We start from the raw sequence: 14,495 nt of genomic DNA, 5'->3' as shown, positions 1-14,495 counted from the left end.
TACCCACACTGCCTTACCCTCAATCACTGAGATACATTTCTGTCCAGGCTACCACTCTCTTGGGCATGCCACGCTTGTCGATTTTAGCCGCAATAGTCTTGTGTTTGCCCTTCGCTTCTACATTGAATCCACCAAGGGTTTCTTACCTGAGTAGAGTGTCAACTCAAAGAGAGGACATCATGCTGCAAACAAACAGGGATGCCAAGTTCAAAAAAAAATTATGAGTGAGATTTTCATGACTCGGCATCTCGACGCGCAAGGGTGTGGGAGGGGTTTTCCCCCTTCCCACGGCCCGGTATAGGGAGCTTTTTCAATTGTTAGCTCTTAATGGTGCGATCAAGTGCATACCGGTACTTCAGTGAGTTGATATTTTTCTCTTATTTTGAAAGACAAAAGGGAAATATATACCTTCAATTGCAACTATCACTTGAATCCTTTGAGCTATGCTCATTATTATAGGCCCAAGTTGCAGACATCGCCCGATGCGTGAGAATAATGGGCACCATACGTGAGATCGTGAGACGGACCCTAAATGCTTGAGTCTCATGCAGAATGTGTGAGACTTGGTAGCTCTGAACAAAGGAAAGAGTGACAACTAATTAAAAAGAAGAATAAAATAAGGTTGTTTATTTTGTGGGTTTTTTTTCTTTTTAAAGTAGAGAGAGACATTTTGAATTTTTACAAAAATGAAAATTGGTAGAATGTTATAGCTCTTTGCAGACACTGTAGTACTCGCTGAATTTGCAGCAAATGTTTGTCTGTTGTGAAGAGTTTTTGTTGTTTTTTTGTGTTTGGCTAACATGAAGCCGACGTGATCTTTGACTTTACTTGCCACTGCTAGGGCAGGTTTCCTGGAAAACGGGTAAGTGATCATGTGTTATACTGCAGAAGCAGGAAATTAACCACTTATAGTATTACCAGGATCTTCAATTTCACCTGCTGAATAGCAGTGTGTGTGTTGTATGGCAGCTCTTGTAAGATCTATACTAAATGTTCTCATTTAGTACCGGCATTTTGTACCATGGATGCCACATCAAATGTGGCGACGCCTTCTTTCGTGTAGTAGTTGATACCTTCTTGCAGGATCTTCGATTTCACCTGGTGAAAAGATTAATGAAATTAAATACATGTATGTGGTGACTAGGAAAGAACTGATATATATGCACAACAGGGTCATTCACACTGCCAGTGCAAAAAAAAAAAAAAAAAAAAATCAGAACATCAGAAAGTTGCAACATTCCATGAAAGTTACCCAGCAGTTGTGCCTAAGGCCGGCCGGAAACATTGCCAGAAAAGTCGCTAATGAGAGTGTGAGTTTCCCAACTTTTTGTGAGTTTCCCAACTTTGTTTGAAGTTTGCAATGAAAATGCTCGGCGTGGATTGAAAAATTACAATATTTTATCATGTGTGATTCATGTTGTGACTTCTCAATCCTATAACCTGTGGCGTGGTGGCATGCAAAATGTCCAGCCTTCTGATAATCAGCCAGGCTAATATTATTTACGCCATAATTAGAGCCGCTTGCTGTCAAGCCAATAATGTACGCATGCTAAAACTCACAGCTTTTCTCAAGTACCACAACTTTGTGCCCCCCCCCCCCCCCCCCCCACCACCTCCCCTCATCCACACAGCTGATAAATGAATCAATTTTAGTCAGGAGGGTGGTTGATCTATGTTAAACACAGACTTGCTACCCTCATAATACATGACAAATCATATTTGCTGTCCAAGAGTGGACTTTTATGACATTTTACTGGTAGCTCTCAATTGCTGTCTGCATTGCATGTTCGCAGTCACCTGTTGGACACTCGCTATGAGTGGACAGTGAGGGGTCCATTACTTACACTACAAACTAGATCTGTGTTATCTGAAGTTCATATGCAACTTTCTCATCATTTCTCCACTTTTAAACAAGTTTTCAGTGATGTGTTCCTTACCTTTAACTCATACAAGCATCCCTTTTTCAGTTTGTTTTGTTTGTTTGTTTGTTTGTATGTGTGGTGTTTTTTTTTTTTTTGTGGGGGTAAATTCTACCCTCATGCCAACATCTTGTGGATTGTGCTATCTATAAAGAGTAGTGAAGAGTCTAGTATTTTGTTTGATTTTCACTTTATTTCACCTTTTTGCAATGTTACGGCACTTCAAATTAAAGAAGTAGTTCACTCACTTATCAAATGTACACTCCAGCAAAGGTTGCACATACAATAAATGTGCTCTCCCTCTCTGAAAATCACATTTGATGTCATTGAACCAACCTTTACTGGCACTGTAGTGTGGAACTCCTGTTCGAAAGTTACTCTTAAAGTTAATATAAATGCTATTGTATTATGCAATAATTGTATACAAAATTGCATTGCATGGTCCCGTGCATATGAAACTAAACGATTAGAAAAAAATAAACATACATAGCATAGAAAAGCTAGAGGTTACTGGATGTCTGTGTAACTTCTTCTGTCTTGTGTTTTGAATTTAAATCTTGATAATAGGTGTACGCCATTGGTTGGTTGGTCTCCTGTCTGGTGCTGGCTGTATTTCCTCTGCTCCCGGTCGTTGGCAGAGATGCCAACATCCCCCTCGTGTGAGTATCACCTTCGCCCTTCATCTTCTTTTCCAGGATTTGCTTTAAATTCCTGAAAGTCTTCGGTTGAAATCAGCCATCCTAGCCAACACAAATACAGAAAAAAAAAGAAGAAAAACAATGATTACTCATTTGCACCATGCTCAGACTCAGAGGGCAAATGTTGACATGAAGCTGTAACGTGTTGGTGACGGCAATACTGGTGTGTTTGTTTTCGTTCTGGTTGGCCTGCTTTCCAAACACAACGAATATTCATTGATGAATCTAAACGTTCAAGTTAAAGTACCAATCTTAATGCAGTAACATGCATTTGTCATATTGTGGTTTTTCTTTTATTCAAATAACAGAATAGATTTATCTCTTCCTTCTTCCTACCTTCAAAAATTTTTTCTTCAAAAAAAAAAGTGTCGTTACTTTGAGTAGAATGGAACCCAAACATATGTAAATTGAGGGAATACAGCAATATCTGTACCGTATGTCCCCCAAGAAAATTACAACTGGACCCTCCGCAATGATTAAAAAAACAGTAAATCAACCCAAATACAAATTCAGGGTATGAAACTACAACTCATTGCCCACATCTTACAGAAAACCCCATTCGATTTGCTTCAGTGGTCAAAGAGAAATGAGGAATTTTGTAGAGCAAGTCAGGAATCTCTTCCCTCCAAGTTCTGTCTATTGTGTTCACACATAAGAGCATCCAAGTGCTAAACTTGGAAGAATCAGACTCATGACATGCTTCACAACAATCCACATTTCTCTTTGACCGCTTAACCAAATTGAATGGGTTTTCTGCAAAATAGAGCTAAGATGTTGCATTTCAAGACCCTGAAGTAGCATTTATACGTATATATCAGTACGAAAATCTGATTGTGATTTTTTTTTTTTGACATACTGTAGAGCACAACAGCAAAGTTTGAGGAAAATCGGACAATCCATTTAAAAGTTATAGATTGTGAAAGTTGTAGTGCAGTCACCGCCGGATGGGAAGACTCCAACACTTAGTGACGTCATGTATTGACAATGATATAAAGAAAATATGCAGAAAATTGTACATGTTTTCTCTCTTCCAACGTAATGAAAGAGCACTGGACTTATATCTTTCGGAGAACATAAAGAGTGTTACCCTTAACATATGTCAGTAACAATGGAACGTGTACTTTTCGTGGAAAATTAAATTTTGTTGAATTCTCTGTATGTTTTCTCTATATTGCTCATTATATCCAGCGAAGGCAGTTCCACTTTGACTATTCGTAACTTTTCAACGGATTGTCCAATTATTCCTCAAATTTCACTGATGTATTCTACTGATATTTCTTCATTCACTCAGTCCACATGCGTATCCATTGGCCCAAATTCACAAAGGTGCTGTAAGCTTAGATCAAGGTATAAATTTAGACCATGGTCTAAAATAAGCGTGAAATAGGCGTGCCTTTGACATGCGTGCATCAACGCGCATTTGTTACTGGACGTCTGTTGCCGTACGCAATCTGTCAATCGTATTTACGCATAAGAAATTTACATAAACCATGGTTTGAATTTAAACCACCTCCATGAAGTTGGTCCATCGAGTTTCATTCCCCAATTCTGTTGTTGTGTTCATAACATACCTTATAAATTTTGATTGACAGCAAGCAAAAGTTAATTATGGCACATGACATGATCACCCAAAACTTTATTTGTGACCCTGCACCTCAAAACAAACAAAAAGTCGCCAGATACGAATTTTCAGTGAAGACCGTATTCTGAAAGAGCAGACTTTAAGCTTTAAAATGATGTATAACTCAAATCAAATGGACTCTCCTAACCTATCTAAATATTGGAAAGAAAGCACAAACTCAGGAAAAGTGTGAACTGAGAAAAGAGACTCTGAAGTACAGTGTCTATTCAAGCGCTTAATACCAAACCGTGCTGGCTGTGCGATGAATGGGACAAAAAACAGGAAGTAAACCACCAGAGTAACAACAATGAAGGAATTATCAGATTAAACTGAAATTAAACATGCCTCATTAACACATTCTGTCCATAATTAATGTCAACTTTCAAAGCATACTAGCACTATCCTTTCAAAAGTTAGTAGAAAGTGAAGAGTGTGGACAAGGTTTTTCAGAAATGAAAAAGGGATTCTAAAGACACACCTAATCACACTATTCTACCAAAAATGTTCGAGATAAACTGCTAAAAAAACACACTTTCCTGTCCGTTTTATGATACCAAATTTTAGCATAATGTAAAAGAAGACCAGCTCTTTCAGAAAATATGAAAAAGTCAAGTTCGGCTAGGTTGACCCATTTCACTTATTTTCAGTCCTCACGCAAAATCAGTGTGTGCGACTTTATGTTCGTTTTGAGGTGCACGGTCACATTTTATCTGCATAGTGAGAAGATGTGGGTATCATGGCTGTTGTCGTTGTAGTTGAATATCTGTCATCGCTTTCTGACATGGAAATAAATGAATCTTTATTGTTTATAGTCGTAAGATAAAATATCATCTGTCCACCTATGCTTCCTTCATATGTCCTAGACAATGCTGATTTTCCTTCGTACTTTCAATTATTGTGTCTTTCTTGCAGCTTCCACGTTCTCACGGCATAGATTGTTGCTTGTCTGCCGCTTAGCTGTCTCCCTGCTGTGGTTATAGTGCTCATTTACAAGTCATTAAGCTAATGGGCGGTCGTATGGAAAAGAGATAGGGCCATTGTAGCTGGAAATAATAAGTTCTTTTGCAAAATTAAGCATTCCATAAATGGGTGCAATGTCATATTTTTGCTAGATTGGTGAATATAATCTGATGATAGGAAAGATGTCCTGGATGTTCAAAGAAGCTGAAGGAAAGTGAAAGGAATACTTCCCTTTCTCGCTGCTAAATACATCAAAAACTTGAACTGACATTTGACGTAACTGTGGAACCAGGTGGTCCGCTCCCAATTTCATTGACCAGAATAGCCCGAGGCGTGTGAAGAGCTTTGGATGCCTGTGTGGGAGTGAGGGGAGAGGTCTCCGTAATTAGGAGACCTGTAGATGGTATGAATATCAAGTTTGACTGGCTTTTCTCATCAACACCTGTCAATTATGAATATGGATTTATTGTATGCTTGTCTGCATCGTCGTTTCTCTGTTTCGTCATCACAGAGGTCTGGCAGGGGCGTTGTCCGCCCTAAGCGCCGTGGCGTTGACGAGGCACCTCTCCAGACGCTCGTCCGCGGTCGGGATGAACGTTCCCCTCTTCGCCATCCAGACGGGCCTGCTCCTCGCCTCAGTCCTCGTCATGCACCTCACCTGGCGGCAGATAGCCAGCAAAGAGGGCGTCCCACTCCCGAACAAAATATTCAGCTGGGCCATGCTGCTGGGTGTGTTCGTCCTGCCGCGGTTCTCCAGCGAGCTCATCAGTCACCGCCTCCTCTCGTTAGCCATCAGCCTTTCTTCAGTCTTCCTGCTCATGAGCACATCGTATCCTTGTTGTGCAGTGAGAACACAGACACCAGTCTCCTCTACATTGTATACCTCCACGATATAGAACATTAACTCTTAATGTGTCATGTTCATATGCCCGACTCAGTCGATGGTGTGCCAAGTTCGCATATTTTGCTCAAATACGTAACCAAGCACAAACCGATCAATAAATCGCAATATGCCGCACGACACTGAAAGCATCATAGCCATAGCTTTGTTGTAAAATTCACATCACAGCAGACCTTGCCGTTTTCTGTACAACTTTGATCTACTCCATTTCTAGCATTAACGCTTCGATAGTAAGTGACACGGCTTTGACGAAGACAACGCTTTCTGGAAGTGCTCATGCATTGCGTTCTGAGAATAGTGTGGTACACAAAGAGTTGATTGGTCTCTATGTGTTGTTTGTAGGACAAATTATTCCAATGACCAGCGGTTAAAAGTAAAGAGCACTCCATGGTCAAGTTGACTTAATGGAGTAACATAAAGCAAGCACAATGGTGAAAATGTCACTAGGACTAGATTGAAAAGTGAGGAATTAATGGAATTGTAATGTTTCATTCATTCCTTTTTTCCAAGGATTACCTGGATGTCAGGCTAAGTTCTATGCAAATCAGATGAGGTCATCATATTTTGCTCTCAAAAGTCTCCCACTTCTTCAGATTGAGATCATGGATATTTCTGTTTTCAGAAAATAATGTGATGTATTTAAGAAGTTCACAACTTCTTTATTTTTTGTCAGATTTTAATGAAACTTTTCCTGTTAAAGTATACTCAGTATTAGCAAGTAACAAAGCATTCACAGGATTTCTACTAGCTATTGTACAAGTGTAGTTGCTGTCATTGTTAGAGGGTGCTATCAAAGTATCAAGTTTAAGTCATTTTATTTTACTTTTTTTTTGTAGTTGTTGTACAGTTAGGTCCTGATTTCCCCCTTTTCCCCAGCCCCTCCCCAAATGTGTGTGATGCATGCATAGTAAGGCCAACCAGGCCTATCAGGCTACGATTGATGCGGTTGTCATAGCAACCTTGACTCCTCACTCTCAACCTGCAGTCATGAGGGCCTGTTCTGCCTCTGTCTGTGTTACGTCATGTTCTTCTGGATCCTCTGCGAGTTCAGCCTCAACGAGCAAGACAAAGTCAAGGTGAGCGGTTTGTTCCTATCAGTCGACCGTTTTTTGTTATTTCTTACAATTGATGGATGTTTCCTTTCCAAACAGCCTAGTAACGAAGCTCCCTTCCATTGAGTTTCATAGGCAGGACTTCACCTAGTTGTTGCTATGTCAGGCAAGCCTCCAGCTAGCTTTGTGGTTGCTAAGGGCAACTTTTGTGAACAAAGACCGCATACATAGAGTCTTAAAACATTACAGAACCGGTCTATTCCATACTCCACAGACTCTGCCAGTTGATCTTTTGTGTCCCTCAAGTTGGACTCATTCTATTAGAATCAAACCATCATTGATAGGGTGCCTTGTTAGATTAGATGGTCCCAAGATTATTGGGAAATTGTGTCCAGTAATCACAAAGTGACCAGCAGAGAGGGGATGACCGTTTGCTGAAGTACCCCCAGGCTGTGAACACAATGGTGGAAATCTAAACCAGAAACTTTGTATAAAATTACAACAACAAGAACAATAACCACAATCATGATTTTTGTCACATGTATGTTCTGTCGCTTCAGAGCTCCTTCAATCTCTCACACCTTTTAGCACAGAATAATGACCAAACTTCATTGTCGCTAACGTTAAATGAAAGGACACATACCTATGAATGAAAAGACACATACCTGTTAAAATTTAAGAGATGTATAAAGTGTGACTTTTTATTTTACATGTTTATGTGTTTTCTGCACTGTGGTGATGAGTGACAAATGTTCAAACATTTTGTTAAACTTTTCTTCAAAATTCACTTTTCTTTTTTTTTTTGCTAAAAGACCACAACTTATTTTCTTTCTGCCAATAGACCACAACTTATCTTTTACACCTCTTTCACTTCATATTGGTAGAAACGAAACGTGAGAGTGCCTAAATATAACCATTCTTAACCAAGCCATATCACTCAGCTTTCACAGCATAAAGCCGCCAATTTCTGATGTTAAACATTTGGACAGATTACAACCATTATGGGTGTGTCATTGTATTCTGAAAGGACACACCGCTGGATGGTGGTTAGCCATACACTGATTGAAATGAACCAGTTGTGGTTCTCCATGTATGTAGCTTTCCCACGACCCCAATACCTCCGTGTGACTGGAATTGTGAACCAGCGCTGACACCCAAATGTGGTCTGGCATGTAGAATACTAGACTATGTGGTTTGTGCAAAATGAAATTTGATGTTCCTCCTTTTGATCAAGTGTGAGGGAAAAATCCCTAATAATGTTCTCACAATATGACTGTGTAATATCAGCCATGAATGTAAAACTTGCATATTATTATGCACACTTTCAAGTGATGATGATGTTTCTTGCGATAGACTTTTGACTTCATTCACTATAAAAGAATTGTTTTGCCTCCTCTGATTTCTCGTAGCTGCATCATATCTCGTTTGAGGAGGAGTCTGATCTTGAGCGGGCTCCGCCCCGCACTCTGGTCCTGTCCGACCTTCGCTGCGCGTGGAGCTTCGTCTTCTTCATCCTCGCAGCTTTTTTCGGGACGGGCAACATCGCAAGTATCAATAGGTGAGGGAAGGAGGGAAGAGTGTTGTCTTTGTCGTCATTAAAGATTCACTCTCTTCATCGTCATCATCAGCAGCAGCAGCATCATCATCATCATCACCATCATCACCATCACCATCATCATCATCATCATCACCATCATCACCATCATCACCATCATCACCATCATCACCATCATCACCATCATCACCATCATCACCATCATCACCATCATCACCATCATCACCATCATCACCATCACCATCATCAACATCACCACCATCACCACCATCATCACCGTCATCATCTTCCCCTTCAACACAATAGCCATATTCAATACCATCAGTGTTATTGTCATCATCACTACTACCACAATCATCGCCATCATCGTTATCATCACTACCAGCACCATCGTCATCATCATCATCAATGCAATCATCTTGACAGCATCCGCCATAATTGACCATGATTGTCATTATCACCATGACGAGAATTTCATCATCTCCACGGTCACCATCATCACCAGTTTCATCACTTGGAATTGATTGAGGGCTACTGTCAAGAAGTCAAACTCTGAGATCTATTAGAGTGTGCACCGGCAGCTTCAGGTCATTGACCTCATGCCACTTGGTGACCTTGCCTAAATGTTCAATTCATAATGAAGTAATCCCTTTGATGAATCTGATGGACAGCCCATCTTTCACAGGATTCTGTAGGCCAACTTCATGTCAGTTTTTAAGTACTGGTTTGGAGTCATCGTGCTCATAAAGACCTTTCAATCACCTTTTAAAACTTTGATTTTTACTTCTGAAGGCATGTTTGTGCTGTTAACATACTTTGAACTGTCCAAGTGAGGAAATTGCAATCTCGACAGCCAGCAAACATGCTTCGTCAGCTCATACTGTTTGAAAATGAGGAGACCTGTACATGTTAGATCAAAACGTGAATGATTACATTTTGGTTTTGATGCTGGTCTCTGTTTTCTCTGAATCCTGCACAGCTTTGACCCCTCGGCCGTCTACTGCTTCCTGACCGTCTTCAACCCGTTTGTCATGGGGGCACTACTCCTGTGGAAGGTCAGACAATACATTGATTAACCTCTTCTACCCCCTCCCCCAACTTTAAGAAACAGATTCTCCTTTCTGTGAAGTACTGTAAAAGTGGAAATTTAGTGCACATAAATGTTCGTGCTTGGCCGGGTGAGATAAAAGATGTTACACAGAACAAGCAAAATTTTTTGTCTGCTTTTATTTCTGCACCAGTGTCTGGTTGCCTTAAATGCACACAAATTTCCACTTTTACAGTACATTCTATGCCTTGTGCTGACTTAAGTTGTGTTAAGAAGAGGCATACACCAGTTTTATTTCTACATGTAAATCCTTCCAGACTTGCAAGTTTGTTCCAGGTAAACTGTTTCAAAGACTGAGCTAGAATACTGAAAAATGTGCCCAAAGAATACAAATGTACAGACAAGGAGCTCCTGTATATAAGTGCCAAGTATTAAAGAAATGGTTATTTTGCTCAGGTAGATATTACTTTCTTGTTAGCAATGAATATCTCCTGAATGATTGCCTTGTAATTTTATCAAGTGTGCATCTTTATACGTCGGAAAGAAATTCAAAATCCATTACAAGATCAAACAGAATTGATGAGACATTATTATAAAGCATAAAGACCAGGATTAATCTCCTTGTTGTTTTTGAATAGTGAGACCATTTATCAACATCAGTGGATAAACATCAATTAATCCACTTGTGGTTCTTTCACGATCATGATTCGCAATTCTCAAATGCTTAATAGTCAACATTAAGTACGACAAAACAATTAACATGATCTTATATTGCACATGAAAGATTTTAGAGTTGAGTAACTACAACTGTGACATGAAACTGAATGGACCTTTAGTTCTTGTATTTCAAAATCCGGTTTCAGTACATATGTGTTAGAATCGGAGTACATTGGATTGGTTTTTATGTGTCTGCGTGTGTATGTATGTTTGTATTAATGTTATACAAGGGAGTAGGAGAGTAAGCGAGGGGAGGGGTAGGTGGAAGGGAAGGCGGGGCAGGGAGGAGGAGCTATGTACAGGGTAGAGAGAGGAATTACTAATACATGAGGAGACAGAGGCTCATTTGTATTATGATACTGATTCCTTAAAGGAGACCTCCGGATGAGTTTCAGATTTTTACATTTGAACAACTATAAATTAGTTATACTGAGGACAGAGTTTCAGAATTTGTGATAATTGGGATGAAGAAAAAGAATATTTTCAAAATTTAGAACAAATTGCAATGAACAAGGATGATGACATGGCAGAGTCACCATAAGAATGTATGAGTTGGGGCTCAAGGAAGCAGAACAAAAGAAGAAGGCATGCATAGATTATACACAGGTGAACTCACAAGCAAGCGGTATTGCAATTTAATTACACTGCTACATTTCTGAAATATGTGAACCTCCTATGATGTCATCATCCTTGTTCAGTGTAATTTGTTTAAGGTTTTTCAAAGTATTGTTTCTCTGCTCAAGAACCACAATAAATTCCACAAATCTATACATGGAGTTGTCGATTGATGTACTACATGATGTGAAATTACGAAAATCGTCTGGAATGTCCCTTTAACTGTTTATTTGATTACTACTTAGAATTGTTTGAGAAAGAGTATTTCATTCATCTGCTTATGAGAATGAAATCATACAGCAATCCTTTTGATAGCACAATGATAAAAAGATTTTGAATAGTATCTGTGAATTTGGGCGGGGGGAGGGGAGTCATGGTTTCGTAGGAGATTCCATTTTCATTTTGTTGAGTGTTTTCTTTGATGTGGAATGTCATGTTTTGTGTATTTGTTTTGTACATATATTGTATAAGCTGTTATTTTTGCAGACAGATATTTTTGTGAAGGAGGAGGTCTTGGACATTTTCGCGAGATATTGTTTTTGTGAATTGACACCGAGGCTATCCTAAGTGCACTATTACCCTTGGACATGGCGACATTTTCGCTTATTGTTAAATTCGCGGTCCAACCGTGATTTGTGAAAATCGCAAAAATTAAACCCTTGCGAAAATAATAGCTTATGCAGTATACATTCTAATGGAATGTGTGTATTAATGAATAAGATAGATTTTTTTTTTAAATCACTGGAAGAAATGTGATATCTTGTACTCTTTTTGAAAATAGAGAATGTTTAATGATACTGAGCCTGATTAAGAAAGGGTGCAAATTGGCAACTTCTTGCATAATGTCACATCCTTCTTCTAAATGGCCTGTATTTTGTGATCCGCTTCCAGAACGTGATACTGTTCCTCCTGGTGGCCTGCACCTTCCAGGCTGTACACATACTGCTACGTCTTCCCACGGCCAGCCTCTACTTGGTGGTGGTGCTCCTCTCCGACGCCATGGCACTTCATTTCTTCTTCCTGGTCAAGGATTCGGGCAGCTGGCTGGAGATTGGCACAAGGTCAGTGCGGTTATCATCACCATTATCATCTTTTTTTTAATTCTTTTTCTTCCTCCTTTTCTTCTTCTCCTTCGTCTCTTCCTTCTCCTTCTTTCTTCTCCTCCTCTTCCCAAGTTTCCTGCAGTCATGGAAAATCTGGAAAAGTCATGGAATTTCGAAATGTTTTTCCAGGCTGGGAAAAGTGATGGAAAATGCAGAATTATAAAATGTGTCATGGAAAAGTCATTGAAATATATAAATTTATGGATTTTTCTTTTGCCCTTTTAGTGATCATCTTTTTTTCTTTTTCTCTTTTAAGTGTTATTTGGTGTTTAAGGAAAACATTTTATCAAATGAAATCAGACCATCTTGTCTGCCACAGACAGTGTTGGTGTAGTAAACACACTGACATTTTACATGAACACTATTTATGTAATAGTAATTTCTATTCATCTAACACTAACCACATATAAAGTTTTCTTGAAAGTGCTGTCCAAAAAAGGGGTCCTGGATTTTGTACAATTTTGCATGGAAACGTCATAGAAAAGTCGTGAAGTTTGATTTTGTAAACGGTGCAGAAACCCCGTCTTTCCCTTCGTCATGTTGTACTTCCTCCTTTTTTACTTTCTCCTCATCCTCCTCCTCTTCTTCTCCTTTTCTTCTCTTACGTTGCAAATTGATATATTATCAAGTAATAATTGAGAAAGAAGTCATCAAAAAGCGGTCTGACGTGGTGTATAGATATTGTGTTTGTCTCAATATAAACTGTCAGATTTATAAAGAAAAAGAAATCTAAATAAGATACCCCATGGTTATCAATTTTCATCAGTGTGATAGATGTCATGGAGTAGTTCTGGGGTAAGAATCTTTCTTACAGAAACAAATGACAGTCATTAATGTTGTCACAAAGTGGACATAAGAGCCACATTTTGTGACAATGTAGAGAAATTATGACTTCAAAGCCATTTTGCTGTAGTGTGTGTATAGCCATATGGAATTCCTTCATGCACTCCAAACTAAGACTTTCCTTTCACTTTTGTAGAGTCTAAAGTCCAGTCTTAACCTTTGATGTTATGCAGTATGCTGAAGAAGCTTTCCTCCCTTCATCCACGTTTTCTTTTAGGATGGATAATGACCTGAAAATAGATGATTTGAATAAGTTAGTGAGAGAAAATTGATGACAAAGCTATCACTGTAAAACATGATATTTTCGCGGCATGAAATTTTCGCAGATTGGAGCCGATGGCCTTCTTCGCAGCATGAAATTTTAACGAGTTGCCTCTAACATTCAATGCGTATAGTGTTGGCAAGAACTATCACGTGCATTTTAATTTTGCGAATCTTTGCTCTTGCGAAGTTCATGAAATTAAGATGCAGGCGAACATTCCTTGTTTTACAGTACTTCAAAAATTGTTCCCCCACCCTGCAGCATCAGTCACTACGTGATTGTCATGTCCATGATCCTCTTCATCATGCTGCTCCTGGTCCTGGCAAGATTCTTCACCTCCTCGTCATGGCGACGGTCGTCATGGAAGAAGATGCGGTGACAACGGCCGCCGCTTACAGCTTTACTCCGATAGCTGCAACGCTCTAAAGAGGCGTTCTTCACACGGGGCCCGCGTAGAGTTCCATGGTGCTGCATACTGACTACACCAAGCTTACGCCGCTCTATGCTGTGCCTAGGGTGCCCTGTGTAACATGTTATATGATGAGTGACGCAAAGGGGTACGCAAGATGTACTTAACAATTACACACGTTCAGTTATTTTGCATACTTTGGGTGTAGAGCACAGGATGCAGGAAAGGGGCAGTTTGTGTGCAAGTGTACACAATACTACTCTACTGTACGCAATTGCTATGCAATAGTGTGCTACCCTTTACCTGTCTGACAAAAAATCCTTTGGATCCAAGATTCTACATATCTTATAATGAGTATGCAGCCTGATCTTGGCATATTTGGTACACCGCACTATGTAACTCTACACTGGTCAGATGTGAAAGCCCCTTAAAGGACAAGTTCACCTTCATCGACATGTGGGTTGAGTGAATGCAGCAATATTAGTAGAAAGCATCAGTGAGAGTTTGAGGAAAATTACTTTAAAAATACTTTAAAAATTCGTAACTTTTGAACGGATTGTCCGATTTTCCCCAAACTTTCACTGATGTTTTCCACGAATATTGTTGCATTCACTCAATCCACATGTTTATGAAGGTGGACTTGTCCTTTAAGCTCCCAGGGCAGATCGCCAGTCTGTCTGTGCTTGTGATTGTCAAACTCTCCTCGAAGAGGAGCCTCATACACATGTAGCTACACTGTTGCTGCTGCAGTTCTGAAATTGATCGTTAACGTATGCCGAGGTCACACTGCCT

The 14,495-nt window shown here is 39.6% G+C and overlaps 1 protein-coding gene across 1 annotated transcript in view; it reads left to right on the top strand.

The window, feature by feature from the left end:
• Positions 1–13,673, top strand: part of LOC139735469 (GPI ethanolamine phosphate transferase 1-like) — a 52,570-nt gene extending 38,897 nt beyond the window's left edge. The window contains 7 exon segments of the mRNA XM_071646228.1: positions 2,487–2,578; positions 5,710–6,027; positions 7,085–7,175; positions 8,561–8,709; positions 9,686–9,761; positions 11,978–12,147; positions 13,556–13,673. Coding sequence (XP_071502329.1) covers positions 2,487–2,578; positions 5,710–6,027; positions 7,085–7,175; positions 8,561–8,709; positions 9,686–9,761; positions 11,978–12,147; positions 13,556–13,673 — 1,014 coding nt within the window.
• The last annotated feature ends 822 nt before the right edge of the window (positions 13,674–14,495 follow it).

Source organism: Diadema antillarum, unplaced genomic scaffold (assembly GCF_040938485.1).
Source record: "Diadema antillarum isolate AM-2024a unplaced genomic scaffold, OU_Dant_1.0 scf00000028, whole genome shotgun sequence".
Classification (NCBI taxonomy): domain Eukaryota; kingdom Metazoa; phylum Echinodermata; class Echinoidea; order Diadematoida; family Diadematidae; genus Diadema; species Diadema antillarum.
Note: the sequence above shows the minus strand (reverse complement) of the source record. Positions and strands in the feature narration are given on the sequence as shown.